Source organism: Lepidochelys kempii, chromosome 7, assembly GCF_965140285.1.
Source record: "Lepidochelys kempii isolate rLepKem1 chromosome 7, rLepKem1.hap1, whole genome shotgun sequence".
Lineage (NCBI taxonomy): Eukaryota > Metazoa > Chordata > Testudines > Cheloniidae > Lepidochelys > Lepidochelys kempii.
The window spans coordinates 91,457,010-91,480,081 of NC_136386.1; the positions used below are offsets into that span (position 1 = coordinate 91,457,010).

General features: G+C 41.4%; 1 protein-coding gene across 11 annotated transcripts in view; it reads right to left on the reverse strand.

Annotated features, from left to right (window-relative positions):
* SLC16A12 (solute carrier family 16 member 12) overlaps positions 1–23,072 on the reverse strand; it is a 61,030-nt gene that overhangs the window by 16,375 nt on the left and 21,583 nt on the right. For 7 of the 11 annotated variants that reach the window (XM_073353798.2, XM_073353792.2, XM_073353789.2 and 4 more), the window contains 2 exons: positions 5,238–5,459; positions 436–539 (listed from right to left, as the gene is read on the reverse strand). In XM_073353798.2, coding sequence (XP_073209899.1) covers positions 436–539; positions 5,238–5,347 — 214 coding nt within the window. In that variant the 5' untranslated portion in view covers positions 5,348–5,459. Of the gene's footprint in view, positions 1–435; positions 540–4,283; positions 4,312–5,237; positions 5,460–14,387; positions 14,411–14,738; positions 14,843–23,072 lie in introns of those variants that run through there. The other 4 variants (XM_073353799.2, XM_073353800.2, XM_073353790.2 and 1 more) reach the window with 3 other exon arrangements.

Below are 23,072 nucleotides of genomic sequence, written 5' to 3' on the forward strand. Positions count from 1 at the left end.
GGATGCGATGGTTGGACTTGAACCAAAGGAACTAGGAAACACACAGTCAAGTCTGAAATATAATTGCAATATAGTAGGCAAAACAAGTCCCAGTGGAATTCCTCTTAAATCGTGACCCTTCCCATTAGGTTTTTTTCGCTAAAACATTTCTTAAAACACACATCACGTGACAATAAAATGCTCTGTTTCTTTTCAGTATCAGACAAAATTGTACAAAAAAAGCCCCCTTCTTGCCAAACTGTGCTGCAGGACACAGCTTGGACATACTATACCCATTTGGCTACAAAGCCAGGATGTGCTGGACAAAAGTCATTAGCCAGCCTGAAGCCAGAAATTTTCCACATTGGCTCAGATGACTTGTGAATACACTAATATCAGGTATCCCACAGGACTAAAGAACAAACCAGTTTATTACTCAGAGAGCGCAATACCCACCACACAGCATCGTGGCACAGTCTGTAATGGAATGGATCCAAGCTGTTCGGGCATAATCCTGAGCAAAGTATGTCTGGAACTCCACAAAGAAAATTGAGATACATCTAGAAAAGAAAACATGAACACTGATCTGTTAAATTCAGGGATAAAGGGCATCTGGTTTGGTCTGTTCCAAATCCTATGAAAGTCAATGCAAAGATTCCTGTTGACTTCCAAGGGAAATGAATTGGGTCATTAAACATCTGCAAAATGGAGACCGAAATGAGAGACTATCTGGATGCACAGGAAATAATGACAAATGACAATGTGGCACATGGGATGGATAGTTCCTACAGTAGTGCATGTGCCTGGCTTATATCTATCTAATTGAATCAGAGAAGAACAAATGAGACAATGACAAATGAGACACAGGATGGTCACCAAGTATGACCCTAGTAGTGGGATTAGACAGATCAGTTTAATCCAGCAAGGACCAGGAAGACATTTCCTTCCACAAGGACAGCCAATCTTTAAAAGAGCAGACAATTATCTTGCCTTTTTTTATTTTAACCTCCCATAAACTATTTTCCTATTCCTACATTGTTGTTACTCTCTTCAAGGACTAATATATATTAGTCAGATGACTTCTGGACCATCAGAAATCACTTAGGGCACAAAGAAGGCCCTGTCATTCCTGTCTATCATGCTATTTGCCAGAGTGGCTTTCACTTTTTCACTAGGATAGGTTGTTGGCCTACCATTCAACCTGTGATACTTCCCATGGACATCCAGAGCCATGAGGCACCTCGCTATCATCAGCCCTTAGCATGAGGAAGCCTTGTCTGTGTCTGCCATATGTCAGCTCCCTGGCTGCACCAGCCACAGGCAACACAAGAACTCCCTTATGCAGGCCCTGCTCTCTCTACAAATTAGCGATAGGCACATTCCAACCCCCAAGCATCTCCCTGGAATGTTCAGCCCCTGGTCCACCAGACAGTTGCAGTATTCACAGAATTGCTGCTTCCACAGAAGCAGTACACCCCAAATTACCAATTACATCTCCGATCTTAACACACAGCACTTAGGTATGTTTATAGTGAAAACAGTAAAAGTTAATTTAATAAAATATAGAGGTTCAAGTGATAACAAGAAGTAGTATTGGAAACAAATGGTTACATATAAATTAAAACCATAGCATGCATTCTAGAACTTAGAGTTATTTTCATATCTTAGAGTAATACTTATCCAAAATCCTTCCCGTGTATTAAATGAGGCTTGGCTGTGATCTTCCATTCATCAGACGAGTCATGCTGGCAGCTTGTCTCCTCAGTGAAAGATCCAGGGTGTCTGTTTGCATTCCCAGATAGATCAGAATAATTCTTTGTCCATATTTATAAACAGGATACCATCTGCTGTATACTACTTTATTGTAGACTTTGCAATTTCTTAATCAGCATCTGGCTCAGTATGCAAATAGGCCTCCGTTGAGACACACACAAAACATAACAACCAGGCAGGGAAATAAGCGTCTGTTACCTGCTTCCTGAAAGGAAGCCATCCAAGACATGTCGCCTCCTGGTTATCTGCCTTAAGAATCTCATTTTCGGTATAAACATATAACTCCTTAAACATGATCTGTGCATACATTTTGCAGTGATTATGGTGGACCAGTGGGCTACTGGCTCTCAGTAAAAACTTCATATGCCAACCTTTACTGAATTATTAGGCATATATTTGACCTGGCAATCCCTGTAAAACTCTATGCACCTCTTGTGCTCTCAGTCAGTTGGCACCAAGACATTTCTCAAGGATGGGATGTTGGCTTGTCATTCTCCTCTGCAACCTGGAGGACCTAGGGATTGCTTTTCTGTCTGGCCCCTATTCTTTGACCTATCCAGCTTGGGTGGCTCCGCCAGAAGTTAAAACTTCTGCTGACATAGTTCTCAGGGTCATTGGAATGCAGAGGCTTTCCCACCACATCAAGGATACTCTTCTCCTTCCCTGGGGACCGCACCTGAATGTGGTGGGAATGTTTGCATATGACCCTGAGAGCTATGCTAGAGGGAGCTTTAACTCCTGGCAAGGCCACCCAAGCAGGATAGGTAGGGAGGGACCAGATGAAAAGTAGTCTACTGGTCCTCCAGGCGGGAGATTGGGGGTGGTGGGAAGAAGGGGCTGAGCAATAAGCCAACAAACTAGCCTCGTAAAAAAGTGAAGTGATAGAAACACAACAAGATAGCCACTCCAGCAAACAACATGATAGACAGGGATGGCAGAACCTTCCCTATGCCCTAACTGACTTCTGATGGCACAAGAAGGATTCAAATTCATGTTTACAGAGACATATAGATATACAGATGCACACAAAATGCCATTCGGTTACGTAAATTTTGGAACAAACTCACAGTAATCAAGGAATCCTGTGCCCATATGCCTGCAGACAGCAGCATACACTGTAACTAAACAAAGGATCCAGAATGCTGACTGATTTAACAGCATAGACTCTGAATGGCTCTTTACATACAGAGACTGATTCTGAGACCAGCCCTCCCTTTTTGTGGCTGCAAATACTCACGGATGCATTGTGAACACAAAGACAGTAGGCCATCTGTTTAAAATCTGCCAATAAGGTAGAATGTTGAAGTACAAGTAGTAAGCAAATCTTTCCTCCCACACACACACACAGACACACACCCTGTCTATACTGATGCCAATTAATGTTAGACTTATTAGTATTATTTATTTAGGTATCTCCTACTGCAAATCAAATACCACAACCCCTGCTCTGACAAGCTAATGAAGTATGGCATCAATGAGACTCATGTGCATAAAGTTAAGTGTGTGCATGACTGTCTGCAGGATTAGGCCTAGGGTCTGACCCCGCAATGAGTTCAGTGTGGATACACCCAATGCCCCACTGATTTCATTAACCCGAGTTGCAATAGAATATATACAAAAAGAACTAGGAGTACTTGTGGCAACTTAGAGACTAACCAATTTATTTGAGCATAAGCTTTCATGAGCTACAGCTCACTGCATCCGATGAAGTGAGCTGTAGCTCACAAAAGCTTATGCTCAAATAAATTTGTTAGTCTGTAAGGTGCCACAAGTACTCCTCGTTCTTTTTGCGAATACAGACTAACACGGCTGCTACTCTGAAACCAAGAATATATACAGACATTCTTCTTCTTTCCTGAATCCACAACATCAAAGTGCAGGGTGTGTCTGTCATCTTTCCATATCACATGAATGAACAAAATTGACCTTTAGGATAAAATGCATTTATGTACTATTGGAAGTATGTTACTAAGGAAAAATAATAAGAGTTTTGTTCGAATGAAAGCATCAGTAAGGATGAGGGGCACAGTGTAATTCTCAAATATAGTCTGGTAAAGTAGCCCCTTTCATCAGGTCTTCTGTCTGTATCTATGTCTGATCTCAAATGCACCATGGAATTCCACGGTCTCCTTTACTGTTCATGTGGCATCATACCACTATTTAGTGGTGTTTTATGATACCTGAAAATAAAATATCCACACACCCAATATCTGATTGAGAAATAGGAATATTTCAAGTTTGCTAAATAAGCAAGGGGTTATTGGGTGGTCTTCCTGCTCTGTCTCCAATCAATCAACTGTCTCTCAGTTCAAAGCCAAATTTCAGATGCATCTGTTCTAGAAAATATAGCATCAATTAGATCAGTTCTATAATACAAATCAATGTATTTCACATGCAAAAAAGCAAACATTATGGGGACAAAACTGCCTTTAGAAAAACTTGTAGTGTTAGTATCTAGTTCATGTAGCTGTAGTAATATGGTAGCACTAGATCAACATTTACATGGTTATAGACAAGTGTTTGAGACTTACCACACAATTCCTTCATCAGATCTGGCAGCTTCATTTAAAAAGAAATACATTATGTAGGTAAGAAGAGTTGTAATTGTATCGTGTTGCCAGTTCAAATGAGACCCTTGTCTCCAATGCCCCTCACATACTGTGCTGCCTGTCTCTGATATCCCTCATACAGTTTACATGTTCATATCAACATAGACCATCCTCTCATCTATAGTAAAAATAAAACACAGCAACACTAGCAGAAGGAACCTTCTTGTCCCCAAATGTATAGATGCGCGTTTCAAAGTATGTTAGCCTATTTTCTCTCCTTCTATTTTTGAGGAATACAGCAACAAATAGTCCCTGCATAGTTAGGATACTTGAGGTACACATAGCGAAGGGCCTCTTTAGGTCACAGCTCTCATGCAGGGTGGCACCTGAAATACTTGTAGAGAGCAAAGAGATTACACTACAGGTCGATCAGATATACCCAAGAGTCAAACAAATCCACAGGAACTGTCCAAAACAAATCACAGGAAGGTCAGAGAGGGACACAGGGCCTGGAAAGACCCTGACTGCCTCCTCTAGTCCCCACTGAACAACTACAGCATGAAGTAACTCTGAGAGTGCAGAACTGTAAGGGTGCTGATAGGAGTTCTTGGACAGGGCATAACAGCTTTCATCGGGGACTAAGCAGGACTAATATTGGAGGAATCTTAATCTTTTAGCTGTCCCAGCCCCATACAAATTTCAGAAGGCCTTCAAAAACAAAACAGGTTAGAAGAATAGTAAAAATTCCAGACAGAATTGATTCCTTTAACTTCAACTATTAGCCATTACAAAGGATCTTTCTTATTTTTCTCTTTATAAGAAAGAAAGAAAGAAAGAAAGAAAGAAAGAAAGAAAGAAAGAAAGAAAGAAAGAAAGAAAGAAAGAAAGAAAGAAAGAAAGATTGCAAACAGTCAACCTGACAAGAAGCTATTTTACCTTGTTACAGCCCTAGTGCAGATAGTAACGAGGAAGCAGCCAACAACAATCATCCATCCCCAGCCTCCGTCGGGAGGAGAGGAGAGCAGAACTTTCTTTGGTGTTGCCATAGCTGTGATAGTGATTCTTTTTTCTTCTTTCCAGAGTCACTGTCAGGGACTGACTCCAGCGGACACACAGAGCCTGCATGGAATGTTACCTGGTACAAGGATTATTTGCCATCTGAAACAGAAAAACAGCAGGGAGAGAATCAGACTAAGTCACCCTTCACAAAACCCCTGTGAAACTGCATTATCAAAGGGTAATATATAGCTATTGTTTTATTGTATGTGGTGATATATTTCTAACTACGATTGTGTAACACACATTCTGTGCATTGTGAAAAGCAAATGAATTTGGGTCACATTCTGTTGAAGTTAAAGGAGCTACAGGGATTTATACCGGTTGAGGATTTTGCCTGTATATGTGGATCACTGCATTTTGTTCCCGCAATTACACCTAGCACATAATACCACAAAATGCAGTGATCCACATATACAGGCAAAATCCTCAACCGGTATAAATCCCTGTAGCTCCTTTAACTTCAACAGAGCTACACTGACTAATGCTAACTGATGCTCTAGCCTGATTTTAATTAAAGTTGTAAAACAGTTTCCCTTATAATCAACTGTTTTCACTCACACATAATTTACTGAAAAATTCACCTTTTGGGCTGAAATTTTCACCTACACATTAAGGTGAATATTCCTGGAAGTCTGAGCTTTTTTGAACTACAGGTGAGTGGAAAAAAATCCTGCCCCCCACCCCCCCCCAACAAGCAAAACCTCTTGACAGTTATGATTTTTCTGAGTAGGGAGAAGCATAAAGGGAGGAATTTTTACCCTTTCCCATGAAAACAGTCAACACAATGTCTGTGTACCACTTAAAACCTCAAAACAGGGTTTAAATGCAGTTTGAATGGGGCTGGACCTCTGCACTAGACTGAATTCAACCCAAAGGGCTCAATCCTGTAACCAACTAAAGTCATGTGAGTGGCCTTCTTAACAACTAAATTTACTCATGTTACACACGTTTGCAGGATTGGACCCATAGTGACCAGCTGCCATGGCTGTGATTCGGTTTTCACCAACCACTACAATACAAGGCAGGGCTGAGCGTTCTGAGGCTAAGCCCCACGTATGCTCAGTTTCCTGCACAGGCAGCCTGGCTGTCTGGGCTGTTCCCCATTCCCAGGTCTGGGCAGGATGACTGCATGGTTTGGGTGATTACTGTTAAGGGCTAGTTGCTTTGTTGCAGGGTTGTTGGTTTTTTTTTTTCCTGAATGAAGTAAAGACTTCAAACAAACAAGCAAAGCAGTCTGGTATGTGTTTCAATTTTGCTTGGAGAGAAACCTAAAATATCACAGCTATAGTGTAATATTGTAGATGCTGAACATACAACATTCATGCTGACAAGAATCACAGGCAGTCCCATGAAATGTTATCTGATAACATTTGGAGAAGGGCTTTGGGGCTCTTTAAAGGTACACAGTGATAAGCAACTCAGGGTAGTGATTAAATCTCTGATGAGATGCCTGCTCAGATCACACAGTTCCTCAGTCAGACACTGCGCAGATGCTTGACTCTGAAAGGCCCTGAGCCCTATGGTCACAATCCAGCAAAGCACTACAGCACATGCTTAACATTAAGAACCCGAGTCCTCCAACTGAAACTTGCACAATCCATCCTTGTAGCATCTCAGTTTGTGCATTTTGGAACAGAAAACTCTTTCCAAAGGCAGAAGCCACAGGGCAGTATTACAATGCACCAGAACTGGTGACCTGAGTTACGTAGTGAAGAGAATATTTGGAATTGCAATATGGAAATGTGTGCTTGTCTGCAGTTTCAGGCTGTTATTTTAATGCAAATGTGTTTTAGAAGGCATACTCCAAAAACAGTATCAAGGAATAAAACAATCCACGGAGCAGGCTAGACCTACGTGTCACTGCCATGCGATGACACAAGTTAAACCAGGTCACTGACAAAATGTCTGCCCCAATTCTTGATGTAAAGGATACCAGAAAAACCAGTTATGTCCACTGGTTTTCTGTCACTCTCTTTACTTGAGGCCAAGATACTGTATCGTGTGTGTTTTCTCTCTCTCATGTCTGATGGGGATAGCTGATATTTCTACTTAAATATTTCTGAACAGAGCCAACAGGCTATGCACATTGTTAGCCTATGAAATGCATGTTTGTAAATTACACCCTCCTCCCTCTGATGGTTTGCCACACTCACTGGTTTTTCATTTAAATCATATTGGAAATGGACAGTGTCAATCTACATGTTTGTATACCACCTTGCACAATAGGCCTCTTGAGTGGCACCTTTGGGTGCTACCATGGTACAAATACGAACAACACATTAATTAAAATAAAATAGGGCTGCGAGTGGCTCCAGTTGTGGTAGAAATTACATCCCCTGTGATGGATCAGCTTCCCTTCCCAATTCACAGTGGCTTTCAATCTCATTAGTTTGTCAGATCCCTTACCCCCAACATAAAAAATAGCCCCTGTGTCATACTGAACACCTGATGTATCTGCAGTTTGGTTATATAGTAATGGTTATCTTTGCTCACAAAAATCTAACAAGAAGTCCCAGCTGTCATTGCAAGAGTTTTTATGAACAGCCACAGGAATAGGTAGCTAGGCCACAAATGTTCCTATGGGAGTTTAAAATGTAGAAGCTCGTACAAGTACAAGCTCACTCTTGCAAGAGAAGAGACCACAGACCTTGTCAGTTCAAACCTTGTCTCAGCCCTTATCCTCAAGGCAATGAATGGCATGGGCCCAGGATACCTAAAAGGTCAACTGAAGCTCTGTGATGAAGACTATAATCGACAGCTGTGCTTCTCTGAACTCTACAATAAGAGTAAAGTTCTTCTGTTCAGGAGACAGGTCTTTCTCCAGGACTGGTCCAAGACTGTGGAATGAACTCCCCCAGGCACTAAGGACCATCACAAACCTCACCACCATCCAAGTGCAAGGTGTGTTTCTTTGACCTACCTTCTCTAACTAAAGCATATAGCAACATGTCTATACATCTTATTTTCAGAAGTTCCAAAACAAGACACTTCTCCCCTGGTGGGAGGATGAGAGAGCAAATACGTGACAAATGTTAGACAGGTTGCTTTATCCATTAATGGAAGGGACTCAGATACTATGGTGCTGAGTGCAGTATAAGAACCTATAAAGAATTACACACACACACACGCCCCCAAACATTAAAAGAAAAGAATATTAAGGTTGCCAAGTCAAGCTCTCAAAAGCTAGGAAATGCCAGAACTAAGGTTTCCTGTGCTTCCTTAATTTGTTCCTGTTGGGCATATGCATTATGTTACAGTCTTTAATTACATAATCACAGGGTGAGACATAGGAATCTTTCCTTCCATTCCAGACTCTGGAGGGGAGTGTGTTGTAGTGAACATAGACTTTTTTTGTTCGTTTCCTCCAACCTTGACCCCTTCTGCCTCATCCCCTCTAAAAGGTCCCTGACCCAGTCCTGTCTCTTTAACCACCCTTTGCTCCTTGTCACAGTCCCATCCTCTACTCCTCAGTCTTCTTATCCCAGTGCCAGTCTTCTTGTCCAGCCAGTCCTTGTCTTCCCCTCCAGGTTCACTTCCAATCTACCCCCTGGCTCCCAGTTTCTCGCCTTCCCCACACCCAGTCCCAGTCTCCTTGCCCAGGCAGTCCCAGTTCCTGCCTCCCAGATCCTCATCTAATCCATCTCTGTCTTCCTCACATTGGCTTCCAGTCCCAGTCTCCCTTCCTGGGTTTATCCAACCTCAATCTCTTCCTTCCATCTCCTTACTGGCTACTTAGCCTAGTCATTTTGCCTAGTCCAGTTTCTTCCCCCACACCCTGCTCCTTGTCAGATCTGTCTCTTCTCTACCACTGATCCCATTTCCCTCCAAGCATTCCTAGTCCCAGTCCCCTTGTCCAGCCAGTTCCAGTCTTCCTTCTGCCCCTCACCTCCTAGTACACCATCCAACCTCAGTGTCATACCCCCAGCCACCTGGCTCGCAGTCCCCACCCCAGCCTGGAACAGCTGGGAGGAGTCATTACAGCTGAAGTCCCTCTGAGCTCCCATAACCTTGGGCTGTAGTATGTTCATTCACCCTGTGGGGATGGCACATGCACAGTCTGGTCAGCACTAGGCTATGAGAGGATGGAGCATGCTCAGTGAGGATAGAATCTTTGTAGATTTTAGCTGTTAATATTGACATTTTTATTGAGCATATGCAAACTGCAATTTTTCAAAGGCTTATATCTTGACCAAATTTGGGAGGATTTTCCTGGGGATGGCATTAGTTGACACACAGGCAACCCCCTGTCACATTTCAAGTCCCTGCTCCAAAGCTTGGAGGTGCTAGAGCATTTCTGAAAAAGTCTCAAGAATTTTTTAACATGGGCTAAATAATCATAGAATCAGAGAATATCAGGGTTGGAAGGGACCTCAGGAGGTCATCTAGTCCAACCCCCTGCTCAAAGCAGGACCAATCCCCAATTAAATCATCCCAGCCAGGGCTTTGTCAAGCCTGACCTTAAAAACTTCTAAGGAAGGAGATTCTACCACCTCCCTAGGTAACACATTCCAGTGTTTCACCACCCTCTTAGTAAAAAAGTTTTTCCTAATATCCAACCTAAACCTCCCCCACTGCAACTTGAGACCATTCTATCATCTGCTACCACTGAGAAAAGTCTAGAACCATCCTCTCTGGAACCCCCTCTCAGGTAGTTGAAAGCAGCTATCAAATCCCCCCTCATTCTTCTCTTCTGCAGACTAAACAATCCCAGTTCCCTCAGCCTCTCCTCATAAGTCATGTGTTCCAGCCCCCTAATCATTTTTGTTGCCCTTCGCTGGACTCTCTCCAATTTATCCACATCCTTCTTGTAGTGCAGGGCCCAAAACTGGACACAGTACTCCAGATGAGGCCTCACCAATGTCGAATAGAGGGGAACGATCACATCCCTCGATCTGCTCGCTATGCCCCTACTTATACATCCCAAAATGCCATTGGCCTTCTTGGCAACAAGGGCACACTGTTGACTCATATCCAGCTTCTCGTCCACTGTCACCCCTAGGTCCTTTTCTGCAGAACTGCTGCCTAGTCATTCGGTCCCTAGTCTGTAGCTGTGCATTGGGTTCTTCCATCCTAAGTGCAGGACCCTGCACTTATCCTTATTGAACCTCATCAGATTTCTTTTGGCCCAATCCTCCAATTTGTCTAGGTCCCTCTGTATCCTATCCCTACCCTCCAGTGTATCTACCTCTCCTCCCAGTTTAGTGTCATCAGCAAACTTGCTGAGGGTACAATCCACACCATTGAACAAAACCAGCCCGAGGACCGACCCTTGGGGCACTCCACTTGATACTGGCTGCCAACTAGACATGGAGCCATTGATCACTACCCATTGAGCCCGACAATCTAGCCAGCTTTCTATCCACCTTATAGTCCATTCATCCAGCCCATACTTCTTTAACTTGCTGGAAAGAATACTGTGGGAGACCGTGTCAGAAGCTTTGCTAAAATCAAGGAACAACACGTCCACCGCTTTCCCCTCATCCACGAAGCCAGTTATCTCGTCATAGAAGGCAATTAAGTTAGACAGTCATGACTCGCCCTTGGTGAATCCATGCTTACTGTTCCTGATCACTTTCCTCTCCTCTAAGTGCTTCAGTATTGATTCCTTGAGGACCTGCTCCATGATTTTTCTAGGGACTGAGGTGAGGTTGACTGGCCTGTAGTTCCCAGGATCCTCCTTCTTCCCTTTTTTAAAGATGGGCACTACATTAGCCTTTTTTCAATGTATATTTCCCTAGCTTCTTTCTCACAAACAGGTGGACCATTTGGCTGAAAGTTTCGAAGAAAATTCAGCCTCAGATTGACAACTGGCATGAAAAAATTCAGCACAAATAGTTAAACTTTTGTAAAGTTATGAGCAACTGGAAACAGGGTCTTATAATGGGAAGTATTGGAAAAGCCTCTTTAATAGGCAGTGCTATCAGCCCTACTTATAACAAAATAGAATCACTTTCAGAAAAAATGCTAAATTCCTCTTATTGACTTAGCTTTCCCGCAGCAAATTCTTCATATAGTATATCCAGTGAATTAATAAGTAACTTAAATTATGTCACTGCACGTTTATTTTGGCATTACGGCAATTTGATTCTCCAGTTAGAAAACGTTATCTGTCGTTAAACAAATCCAGTGTTATTTTTCTAATAATGCCATACAACTGAATTTCTTTGGGTCGTGGACGCTGCAAGCAAAGTCTTGAAAAACACTTAATGAGGCATGCAGCTGTATGACCCCCTGTCCTCCCCTCCACTATTCCTACCTCTGTTTGTGCATCTTAACTTAATCTAGACACTAAGCTTTTTGGTGTAGAAAGTGTCTTCCTGGTGTTTTTATGGAATCTAGCATGATATGACCCTGATCCCAACTGGTACCACTGGGGGCTGTGATAATACAAATAATGCGTACAACATGAGTCTTGCTCTCAGATTTGGGTGAGGGGAGGAAGGATTAAGGGAAGAGATCACTAGAGAGTTTGCACTTTGGAACCTTTCTTGGGTAATTTTCACTCAGGCATTAAAATGACTTTGCCTTATAATGAGTTCACAGGAAGCTCTGGGGGAAAAGGTAGCAGAAATTCTGCTGATGTATGAGAAAACTCTCAGCTACCCTGTTTGTCCAGAAGATGAGTCACTGCTTAGTGAGCTGGTTCTCAAGTTAATATGTTAGGCTTGAATCTGGCAAAATAAATAGCCTTTCAATTACTTTTACAGTTGTCATCAAGATTTCTGGATAGGAAACAACAGTTAGCAACAGCATCTTCCTCACTATTTCTGCTCAGCCAACAGAAAGAAGAGGGCAAGTCTGATCAAAGGACACTGCCTCAGTGTCTCACCTCATCAGGAGATCCTTCTCCTAATGATAGGAAGGCAACGAAATCCATTGCAACCTAGCAACTGGCCTCTGCACATCACATGAGCCACCAATCTTTTAAAAAATGGCACATAGCCAATGAGGCACTCACTGCATCTCTCTGTCCATCTGTCCTTCCACAGTAAAGATTTCATTTTTTAAATAGTACAATTCAGTGATACAGTGATATTGCAACAGCTTTTCTGTTTTAGAGGATATTAGTCTTAAATTGTGGAAATTAGAGAGAGTCCCTTTGTTTTTTCTGTTCCAGTTCATCTCTTCAATCTCCAGTGCAGAGTTTCTGGTTAATAATACTTCAGAAAATAGCTCTCTCGTCCACTGCAGGTTTTGGATGATTCTCAAACTTTTGGGCTTCTCGTTAGATATTTGATCCATGATGGAGAAACAGACATAGGGCTGGATTCTGCTCTCCCCCAGTGTAAAGCTGTAGTAACTCTATTAAAGTCAATTACCCTTATTCTCATTTATACTAAGCCCCCGCTTGGAAATGTAAAAGGGGCCTTAAAGTGGGAGTAAATTAAGGCCCTTTTGCACTGCAAGAATAGCATAAAAGGGCCTTTGTGTAACTGAGAATCAGGTCCAAGAAGTTAGTCCAGATTTACAGCAGTATAATGGCAGTCAGAATCTGGCCCATAATTTCTACATGTGTCAAATAATACAGAAGGAAAGGTAATTTTCATGAGACACAGAATGAGAAACAAAAGGATTTAGACAGTGCTTAGTCAGGAAAAAATTCTGAGAAAAAGTTATGCGTACATATTCAGTATTTGATATTCACTTCACTATTTTAGCTGTGGTGTTTCGCTGTGATTGGTCAGATAAGGTACACATGATGACTGCCACTGTGCCCTGAATGGCTGAGAGTACAAGTTCTCCTAGAATGAATGAATTTGCATGTGTGAATGTAAAATCTGTTTCCTGTGAATAGTAATGTACATAGATTTGAAATTCACTTTCTGGGAATGAATGTTCATGGAAAGTGAATACAAGCTGTATAAGCAAGGCTAATGCAAAATTAATTATAAATTAGAGTGATTAATCACAGCTTTTTGTATGTGTGCAATATTCACCCAGTTCTAATAGGTTTACTATCTTCCTAAGCAGCTACTTTTTCCATAAGATTTTCAATGCAGGGCTCCGATTATGAGATTTAGTATAACTTGTTGGTATGCATATGTTATATGAATGCATTAACCTCTTGCTTGGATCTTCTCTGGTCTTTGTTCTCTCTTCTCTGAATATTGCATATTTTGTCAGTAATGGAAGAAGGGGAAAGGGCAGAGAGGGGAAGGACAGCAAAAGATGGAAGAAAAGGAGGGAAATGGGAGAAAGAAGAAAGAAAATGGATGGTAGAAAGGAAAAAAATTAAAATATTTGATAAGTGCAATCAGAGCTGACTCTTGTGATCTATATATAGGTTAAGTCTGCATAAGTTCTGCATATTGCATATTCTGATTTCTGAATGTGCCTTGAAAGAGTTATTTGCCCTAGAAGGGTTTTCACTGCTGCATATGGATGCATATAAACCCACAGAGAGAGTAGCCTAAACCAAGCAGCACATTTGAAGGAAGATGAGATAGTACTAGGGATATGAACATGAAATAGCATGTTACTTTGCTGTGATCAGATTATCTAAATTGATAAATATTTCATATGGTATCAAGAATCTCCCTTCCTCACTCTCTGGTGTCCTTAGATGTTTACTTAGATCCAGTTTAGTTACTTTCTAAGTATTCTTAAAGAAGTTAGTGCACATAATAATCTGTAAACCTCCTTTTTAGGAGCCATTTTTAAGTAATAAGAGGGAAGAAGATGTTGAAGGGCACAGGTGTGTAATCAAATGAATTATTCTGAAATAGCACCAGTTCTGGCCTCCCTTTCCTTTTTTCCATAACAATTACATATCTCTAATGGCATTAAAATTAGAAGTTTGGTAGTCAGATAGATTTTAACTTGTTCTTTAATGCATGGGAAACAAATACCCTTTAATTCTGGGATTCGAAGGCATTTTTTATTCTAATATATTTTCTCCAATTAAGAAATGAGCTGTCCCATTTTGCAACCTTGATTAGCTATTTAACCAAAAAAGAACAGCTTGTTTTGATAAGTAGCCCCTGAGTTCTAGGATTATGACTTTGCCTTATTTTTTATAAAACTCACCTGAAAATCTTAGTGCTGCTGCCCAAATGTCTCAGATTTCTTCTCCACTTAGAGATGTGTCTGTCTAATCTTTAGACAAAACCAGTTGTTTATGCTCTTCTGAGATAACAGGTGGGGTTTACACATCCCTACACAGGTTGTCCAATTAACACTTGTCCCCTTGGGAATCAGTAATTCTGAGGATTACACTGACTAAGGCACAAGGTTGTTCATTCAAATTTTAAGCAGGTCTTGCTAATTTCACTGCTTCCCTTATAGCGTTACAAAAGGTCATTAAAAATGATCATTCCTTTAGTGAATTTTGCCTGTAAAAAAGATTTCAGCCAGATTATTAACCACTACAACACTTACATTCCTTATCTCACTGTATCTTTGGGAAACATCACTCTTATCTTTAACAGACATTCATCCACAATACGATGCATTGCCTTGTTTCTAACTGGGTGGCATCCATCTGACTGGAAGAGAAGATTTAAGTTGAAATGAGTGCACTAGGCAAGCTTATACTGCTATTAAGAAGTATGAAGAGTGAATCTAGTCACACGTCTATTTTTCTAAATTACGAATACATTATATTTTGGATCATGTACAGGCTACACTGATAAAGCCTGAGTTTGAGATATACTTTATTTATCTCAGTGCTCTCAGACTATGGGCCGCATTTGGCTTTCAGTGCAGCCACTCTACCCTATAATGATGATGATATGGCTCAACAAGAGCCATAGCAGCCATTTGAGTAAAAAATCCATTTTAAAAGGATGACAATGCCTGGCTTACGTGCATACTATTCTGTGATCTTACTATGCATACTGAATTCTTCCCATAGACAGACCTGCTACATACATACATACATATGTGCATTTCAAAGCACGTTATTTACCCCACCACCACACCATAGGGTGCAATAGGTCCTCAATACTTGTTTCACTTTATCAACAAAAATATATTTAGACAATTTTTAATCTGCTAGTCTGTAAATCTTTAATCTACTTGCTGACCTGTAATGATGGACTTTCATATAAGAGAATGATAATAAAAATGAATTTGTATTCCAATAGGTCCAGAAGGCCCCAAATCAGGATGGGGGCCTCACTGTGTTAGGTATTATACAAATATACAATAAAAGACAGTCCCTGATCTGAAGAGCTTCAGTCTAAATAAAAAAGACAGATAAGGCAGGGAGGGGGAAGGATGTAGCAAGCATATCAACAGAGCAATCAGGATGATGGGTGACAAACATGTGCTTCAATTGGTTAGTTGTCCATTTATATGTAGTGGGAAATGGTGTGAGCAGGGGGTAAGGGGAAGGCGTGAGGTACTAGGAGCATGGAAACAGGAGAATCACACACCACACAACAAAAATACTAACCCAGGAACCTATCCTTGCAACAAAGCCCGATGCCAACTCTGTCCACATATTTATTCAAGTGACACCATCATAGGACCTAATCACACTAGCCACGCCATCAGGGGCTCATTCACCTGCATATCTACCCATGTGATATATGCCATCATGTGCCAGCAATGCCCCTCTGCCATGTACATTGGCCAAACCGGACAGTCTCTACACAAAAGAATAAATGGACACAAATCTGACATTAGGAATCATAACATTCAAAAACCAGTAGGAGAACACTTCAGCCTCTCTGGCCACTCAGTAAAAGATTTAAGGGTGGCAATTTTGCAACAGAAAAGCTTCAAAAACAGACTCCAAGGAGAAACTGCTGAGCTGGAATTAATATGCAAACTAGATACCATTAACCTAGGTTTGAATAGAGACTGGAAATGGCTGGGTCATTACACATATTGAATCTATTTCCCTATGTAAGTATTCTCACACTTTCTTGTCAACTGTGTAAATGGGCCATCTTGATTATCACTACAAAAGTTTTCGCAAAAAGAAAAGAAGTACTTGTGGCACCTTAGAGACTAATCAATTTATTTGAGCATGAGCTTTCGTGAGCTACAGCTCACTTCATCGGATGCATACCGTGGAAACTGCAGAAGACATTATATACACACAGAGACCATGAAACAATACTTCCTCCCACCCCACTGTCCCAACTGGCCATGCGGATACCCATAGCAGTGCCGCTGATCTGAAGGTATACATTGTCCCCAAATATAAAATAGTTATGGGTAAGGACAAAGTCACAAAGTTCAGCCACCAGGTTAGCCATGATATTATCGGGGATAGTGTTCTTGACGGCTTGTAGTCCATCTTTGTGTGGAATGTTGGTGTAGAGGGCTTCTACATCCATAGTGGCCAGGATGGTGTTATCAGGAAGATCGCCAATGGATTGAAGTTTCCTCAGGAAGTCAGTGGTGTCTCGAAGGTAGCTGGGAGTGCTGGTAGTGTAGGGCCTGAGGAGGGAGTCTACATAGCCAGACAATCCTGCTATCAGGGTGCCAATGCCTGAGATGATGGGGCGCCCAGGATTTCCAGGTTTATGGATCTTGGGTAGTAGATAGAATATCCCAGGTCGGGGTTTCAGGGGTGTGTCTGTGCAGATTTGATCTTGTGCTTTTTCAGGAAGTTTCTTGAGCAAATGCTGTAGTTGAAGCCCTTGAGGAATTCCACCATGATTTCAACAATTTCCATCCCACCATCAACCTCAGCCTGGTCCAGTCCACACAAGAGATCCACTTCCTGGACACTACAGTGCTAATAAACAATGGTCACATAAACACCACCCTACACCGGAAACCTACTGACCGCTATTCCTACCTACATGCCTCCAGCTTTCACCCTGACCACACCACACGATCCATCGTCTACAGCCAAGCTCTGCGATACAACTGCATTTGCTCCAACCCCTCAGACAGAGACAATCACCTACAAGATCTCTGTCAAGTTTTCTTACAACTACAATACCCACCTGTGGAAGTGAAGAAACAGATTGATAGAGCCAGAAGAGTTCCCAGAAGTCACCTACTACAGGACAGGCCTAACAAAGAAAATAACAGAACGCCACTAGCCGTCACCTTCAGCCCACAACTAAAACCCCTCCAATGCATTATTAAGGATCTACAACCTATCCTGAAGGATGACCCAACACTCTCACAAATCTTGGGAGACAGGCCAGTCCTTGCCTACAGACAGCCCCGCAACCTGAAGCAAATACTCACCAACAACCACATACCACACAACAGAACCACTAACCCAGGAACCTATCCTTGCAACAAAGCCCGTTGCCAACTGTGCCCACATATCTATTCAGGGGACACCATCACAGGGCCTAATAACATCAGCCACACTATCAGAGGCTCGTTCACCTGCACATCCACCAATGTGATATATGCCATCATGTGCCAGCAATGCCCCTCTGCCATTTACATTGGTCAAACTGGACAGTCTCTACGTAAAAGAATAAATGGACACAAATCAGATGTCAAGAATTAGAACAGTCATAAACCAGTCGGAGAACACTTCAATCTCTCTGGTCACGCAATCACAGACATGAAGGTCGCTATCTTAAAACAAAAAAACTTCAAATCCAGACTCCAGCGAGAAACTGCTGAATTGGAATTCATTTGCAAATTGGATACTATTAATTTAGGCTTAAATAGAGACTGGGAGTGGCTAAGTCATTATGCAAGGTAGCCTATTTCCCCTTGTTTTTTCCTACCCCCCCCCCCCAGACATTCTGGTTAAACTTGGATTTAAACTTGGAGAGTGGTCAGTTTGGATGAGCTATTGCCAGCAGGAGAGTGAGTTTGTGTGTGTGTGTGTGTGTGTGTTTCGGGGGGTGGTGGGGGGTGAGAAAGCCTGGATTTGTGCTGGAAATGGCCCACCTTGATTACCATGCACATTGTAGGGAGAGTGGTCACTTTGGATGAGCTATTACCAGCAGGAGAGTGAGTTTGTGTGTGTGGTTTTTGGAGGGGGGTGAGGGGGTGAGAGAACCTGGATTTGTGCAGGAAATGGCCCACCTTGATTATCAGACACATTGTGAAGAGAGTGGTCAATTTGGATGGGCTATTACCAGCAGGAGAGTGAGTTTGGGGGTGGGGGGTGGAGGGTGAGAAAACCTGGATTTGTGCTGGAAATGGCCCAACTTGATGATCACTTTAGATAAGCTATTACCAGCAGGACAGTGGGGTGGGAGGAGGTATTGTTTCATGGTCTCTGTGTGTATATAATGTCTTCTGCAGTTTCCACGGTATGCATCCGATGAAGTGAGCTGTAGCTCACGAAAGCTCATGCTCAAATAAATTGGTTAGTCTCTAAGGTGCCACAAGTACTCCTTTTCTTTTTGCGAAGACAGACTAACACGGCTGTTACTCTGAAACCTACAAAAGTTTTATTCTCCTGCTGATAATAGCTCATCTTAATTAATTAGCCTCTTACAGTTTGTATGGCAACTTCCACCTTCTCTGTATACATTATATATATATAAACACACACACACATTTATCTTCTTACTATATGTTCCATTCTATGCATCCGATGAAGTGGGCTGTAGCCCATGAAAGCTTATGCTCTAGTAAATTTGTTAGTCTCTAAGGTGCCACAAGTACTCCTGTTCTTTTTGAGGAGAAGGAATGGCAATATGGATAGGGAAGGGAAGGAGAAAAGGCAAGAGGGGAAGGTGGAGGGAAGCGAGAGTAAAGTTACAGCAGAGAGACTGTGGTGGTGGGTGGAGGGAGTTGGAAAAATAACCACTCAGAATCAAAACACAAGAAAATAAAAATTGTAAAACAAAAGTAATAATGTAACTTGAATACTATTATGGCCCACCCCGGCACTGGGATTAGTGTGGGGGAACCCTTATAGCCACTGATTCGAATGGGACCGTGCAGGAGCATGAGGGTCCATTCACACTGGTCGCTTTGCAGGACTTAGTTTGTGAGATCTGGTGAGATCACAGATGAGGACATGGTTACAGGCCCTCACAGAGGGAATCAGTATAGTCTGCTGAGTCCATAGGATGCAAATTAAAACTTTACAGTGAAATTAGTCAACTTTAGAAACCATCTAAGGGACTCGCAAAAGCCAGCGGTCTGTCACAGGTGGTTTATAGCAAAAGGTCAAACAAAATTATGATCCTTATGGTTATTTAAAGTGGTTTCTTCAGAGAAAGGACTGGCTCTGATAGTTAGTCCTTATTTAGTGCAGGTTTCACTACACATATTTACATGATAGGGTGTAACAAGCGTGAAGGAATATTCAGAAGAAAAGTAATTTTGTCTGAGACGTATTAGTCCAAGTTTCAGCCTGGAGGCAATAATTATGATCAAATTATACTAAACTCACCTGGAAATATGGATTTCTTATTGTAGCCGTGACAGACCTTTAACTCATCTATATCAAGTGTCACTGTAATGACAGTATATAGAGCCAAATTCTCCACTTAAATACGCTGGTCTGAAGGAGAGGAGAATTAAGCCCTTTAGAGTGTATTCTCTCAGTAAGATTACTCTATGATCACATACAACAAAATATGCTTACTGACTGGAAAGAGAATTCTTCTGAGTCTAATTGGAAGCCAGCACATAATGGACATTTTATAAGTGTCAGCATTTTAACAGTAAGTTTTTGTAGATTTTTCCTGTGGATCTGGAACAAAGCAGTCCCAATTACTAATAGACATCTGAAAATGTTAACAGTAAAGACTCAATAATACTTTGGAAAGTCATTTGGATCCATTCTCTGTTTGAAAGAAAACGGTTAGGAATTCTGAGCCAAATTCTCATGTACACTGGTGTCAATCCAGAGTGATTGTAATGGAGTTATTGCAAATTTACTCCACAAAGACTGAGGATAGAATTTGGCCCTGTGGTCATTTCATTCTAATGGTCCATTACATTTCTATAGTAAATAAAAATCTAATCAAAATTGAAGAACTGCCCATCAGAAGATTCAAAACTTTTACAGACACCCCCAAAGGGCAAGGACTTTTATTGTACTGTGACTTGAATTCTGTTTTAATAATACAAAAATAAAACTAATGAAAAAAGTCACCTTAGGCCAAATCCTACCCTAGGGTTCATGTTTATAGCTTGCACCAACTTCAAGGTTTCTCCTACTCACTAGATTGTGTGATAAGTGTAATTCAGTGGTAAGATTTTTAGAATTCTGGATTTTTTTTCTTAATAATAAATCAGCGGTGAACTACACATTTATTATTCAGGAGGCTGTTGGCCCAGGAGTTCAGCAGTCATTACCATAGGGGTCATATGCCTTCCCCACTGCTAACTATTTTTTTCCTCAGTATTTGTACTTAATATACATTGTTGATTCACTGTTCAGTTTTTAGTGAGTATGGAAGGTTACAAGAATGTTTCTTAGAACTGCCAAGTTATATATTGATTCCGCAATTATATTTCATTTTGGGGTTCCTTCTGAAGTTTGTCTTTTTAAATACTGTTATATTTTAAACATTCCAGAAAACACTTCTCTTTTACAGTTGAACATCTAAATATGTGGTGGCACTTCAGTTTTTCATTTTCTTGATTTCCCTAATTGTTCTGGGAATCATAAATTCACTCCTTTGGATTGGCTTTTCATCAATTTCCCATTATGCCTTTAAATAGATGTGAACTTTTCAATTTAATTGCTTGCAAATACAGAAAAAGCTTTTTGTAAAGCCTTACGCTCTTCCATCTTGCAGGAACACTACCATGAGAAAGAATTCTGCTGTACTACTGCAATAGGACACATGGGAATATGATGTTTTTCTCAAGGCATTTAGTGATTAATGTGACTAAATTATTACTTTTTTTCTGTTCACTGATGCAAACCAGTTTCATCACTGAGATACCCTGACAGTGATCCAAATATTCTTCTTCCTTTGTGTTAGTTGGGGATGGTCTAGTAATGATGTGAACTGTAGAGGGAACATGACCTAGAGGAAGCTCATCTCACCATTAATTCACAGAAGATTTTTGGTACCCAGGTAGCCCTAGCTGTGTGGGGAGTACAACATTATATAGATTACAAAGGAGTATGCTACATCATGTAGTCATATAGATAGGCTTATAAGAAAAGTACCCAGGCCGCTAAAAGGCAGTGATACTGCCAGCTCTCTCAAATCCAAGTCCTGAAGTGAGATCTACGCAGATGAACACTTTCTGCCACAATTGTAGGATCAGAGCCTTAGGGAAGAGCTAGCAATAGTTCTGCAGGTTTATGGGAGCTTTGTAACTCATGCCTGAAATACTCCTAAATATAGAGATACCAAGGAAGCAGTAGTCAGGGCTACAGGAAGTTGAGATGACCTCACCTAGTACTTTTAGAAAATGTACTTGTATTTTGAATTTCTCTCATTTTTCATCTGATGCTTGTTCATCCCTTCTGTATGTGGAGTTGTTTTCATTCAAGTTACGAAAGGCTGACTTGGTCAGTAATGTTCCTGAGTTCTAGTAAAATGCCCCCATAAAGGGGTTCACTCACCATATACGCACCTCCCTGTGCCTGGCATAGCAAAGCAGTTGTCCCTATATGGAGCCCCTGCGGAGGTTGCTTGCTCACTGCAGTGGACTCTCTTCTTGCAGTTTGGCCCTCCAGGCAAGTCATGCTTTAGTCCACCCCTTCTGAGGCAACAGAGTCCAACCAAACTACAGTCAAATGACCTTACAGGTGTCTTCCAGCAGTCTCTGGGCTTCATAATCCTTATACCCCTTACTTCAGGGCGTTTCATCCCACCTTCCTTGGTGGCTGGCAGGGAAGCCTAGGTGATCCTAGCCTCAGGGACCCTGTAGCTGGCAGCCAAGGTCTACTCTGTCAGAATCCTTACGGCCTCCCTGGACAGCTTCTTACTTCTTCTATCCCTCAGCGAATGACTACAGATTCTCTCCCTGCTATCTCTTTCTACTACAAACTTCATGGCTTTATAGTCATCACCCAGGCTCTCCTCAGCTAGGCTTCATTATCAATTAAGTCTGGCTTTTTCTCTCTTGCAGGTGCTGCCAGGTATGTTAATTGGCCTCTCAGGCTCATATTAACCCCATCAGGGCCTGTGTGGGGTGCACTCACCTTCATAACTCTCTCAGAATCAGACAAGGGGTGTCTCTTTTAATACAGAAATAATTCTTAGGAAGATTCTCAATGCTTTCTTCTTCGTATTTTTCTTATTCTACAGAACTGTAATTGGCTAGACCAATTTTGTTTGTTACAATGTGGAAGATTTGTTTACAAAAAATCAGACATGAAAAGGCAAAACACATGGTTTCTCTTCATTCGCTTATACTTACATACCCAAACAAATCAATTAATATGTTTAATGCACTATGTGTTCTTCTAATGGGCAACAACCTTTACGTACAGTGATATTAAACTGCCACTATGACCATTATTTCCACTTCCTGTAGGTCACAATTGTTAGGTATACCACTGAAATAATGATCCCTGTAAAATTATGATAGCCACATCATCAGCTAAAAGACTCTCTTGATTTTTCTACATAGAAAACATCCTTGGTCTTTCATGGATTTAAGGCAGTAATGGAGCAGCATCTCCAAATATAGGGGAGAAAAGAATTCAACACAAAGGAAAACCAAAAAAGATGAAACCCATTGGTTCTTGAAATGACTGCTGCTTTTGATTAATATTGTTTTAATAATGATGGAGCTGGACACTACTGAGGCACCAAAAAGTCACCAGACAACCCACAGATACCTCAAAGAGAGAGTAAAACATGTGGCCATTGATATCAATGAGTGAAGGCATCTCTATTATAGCAG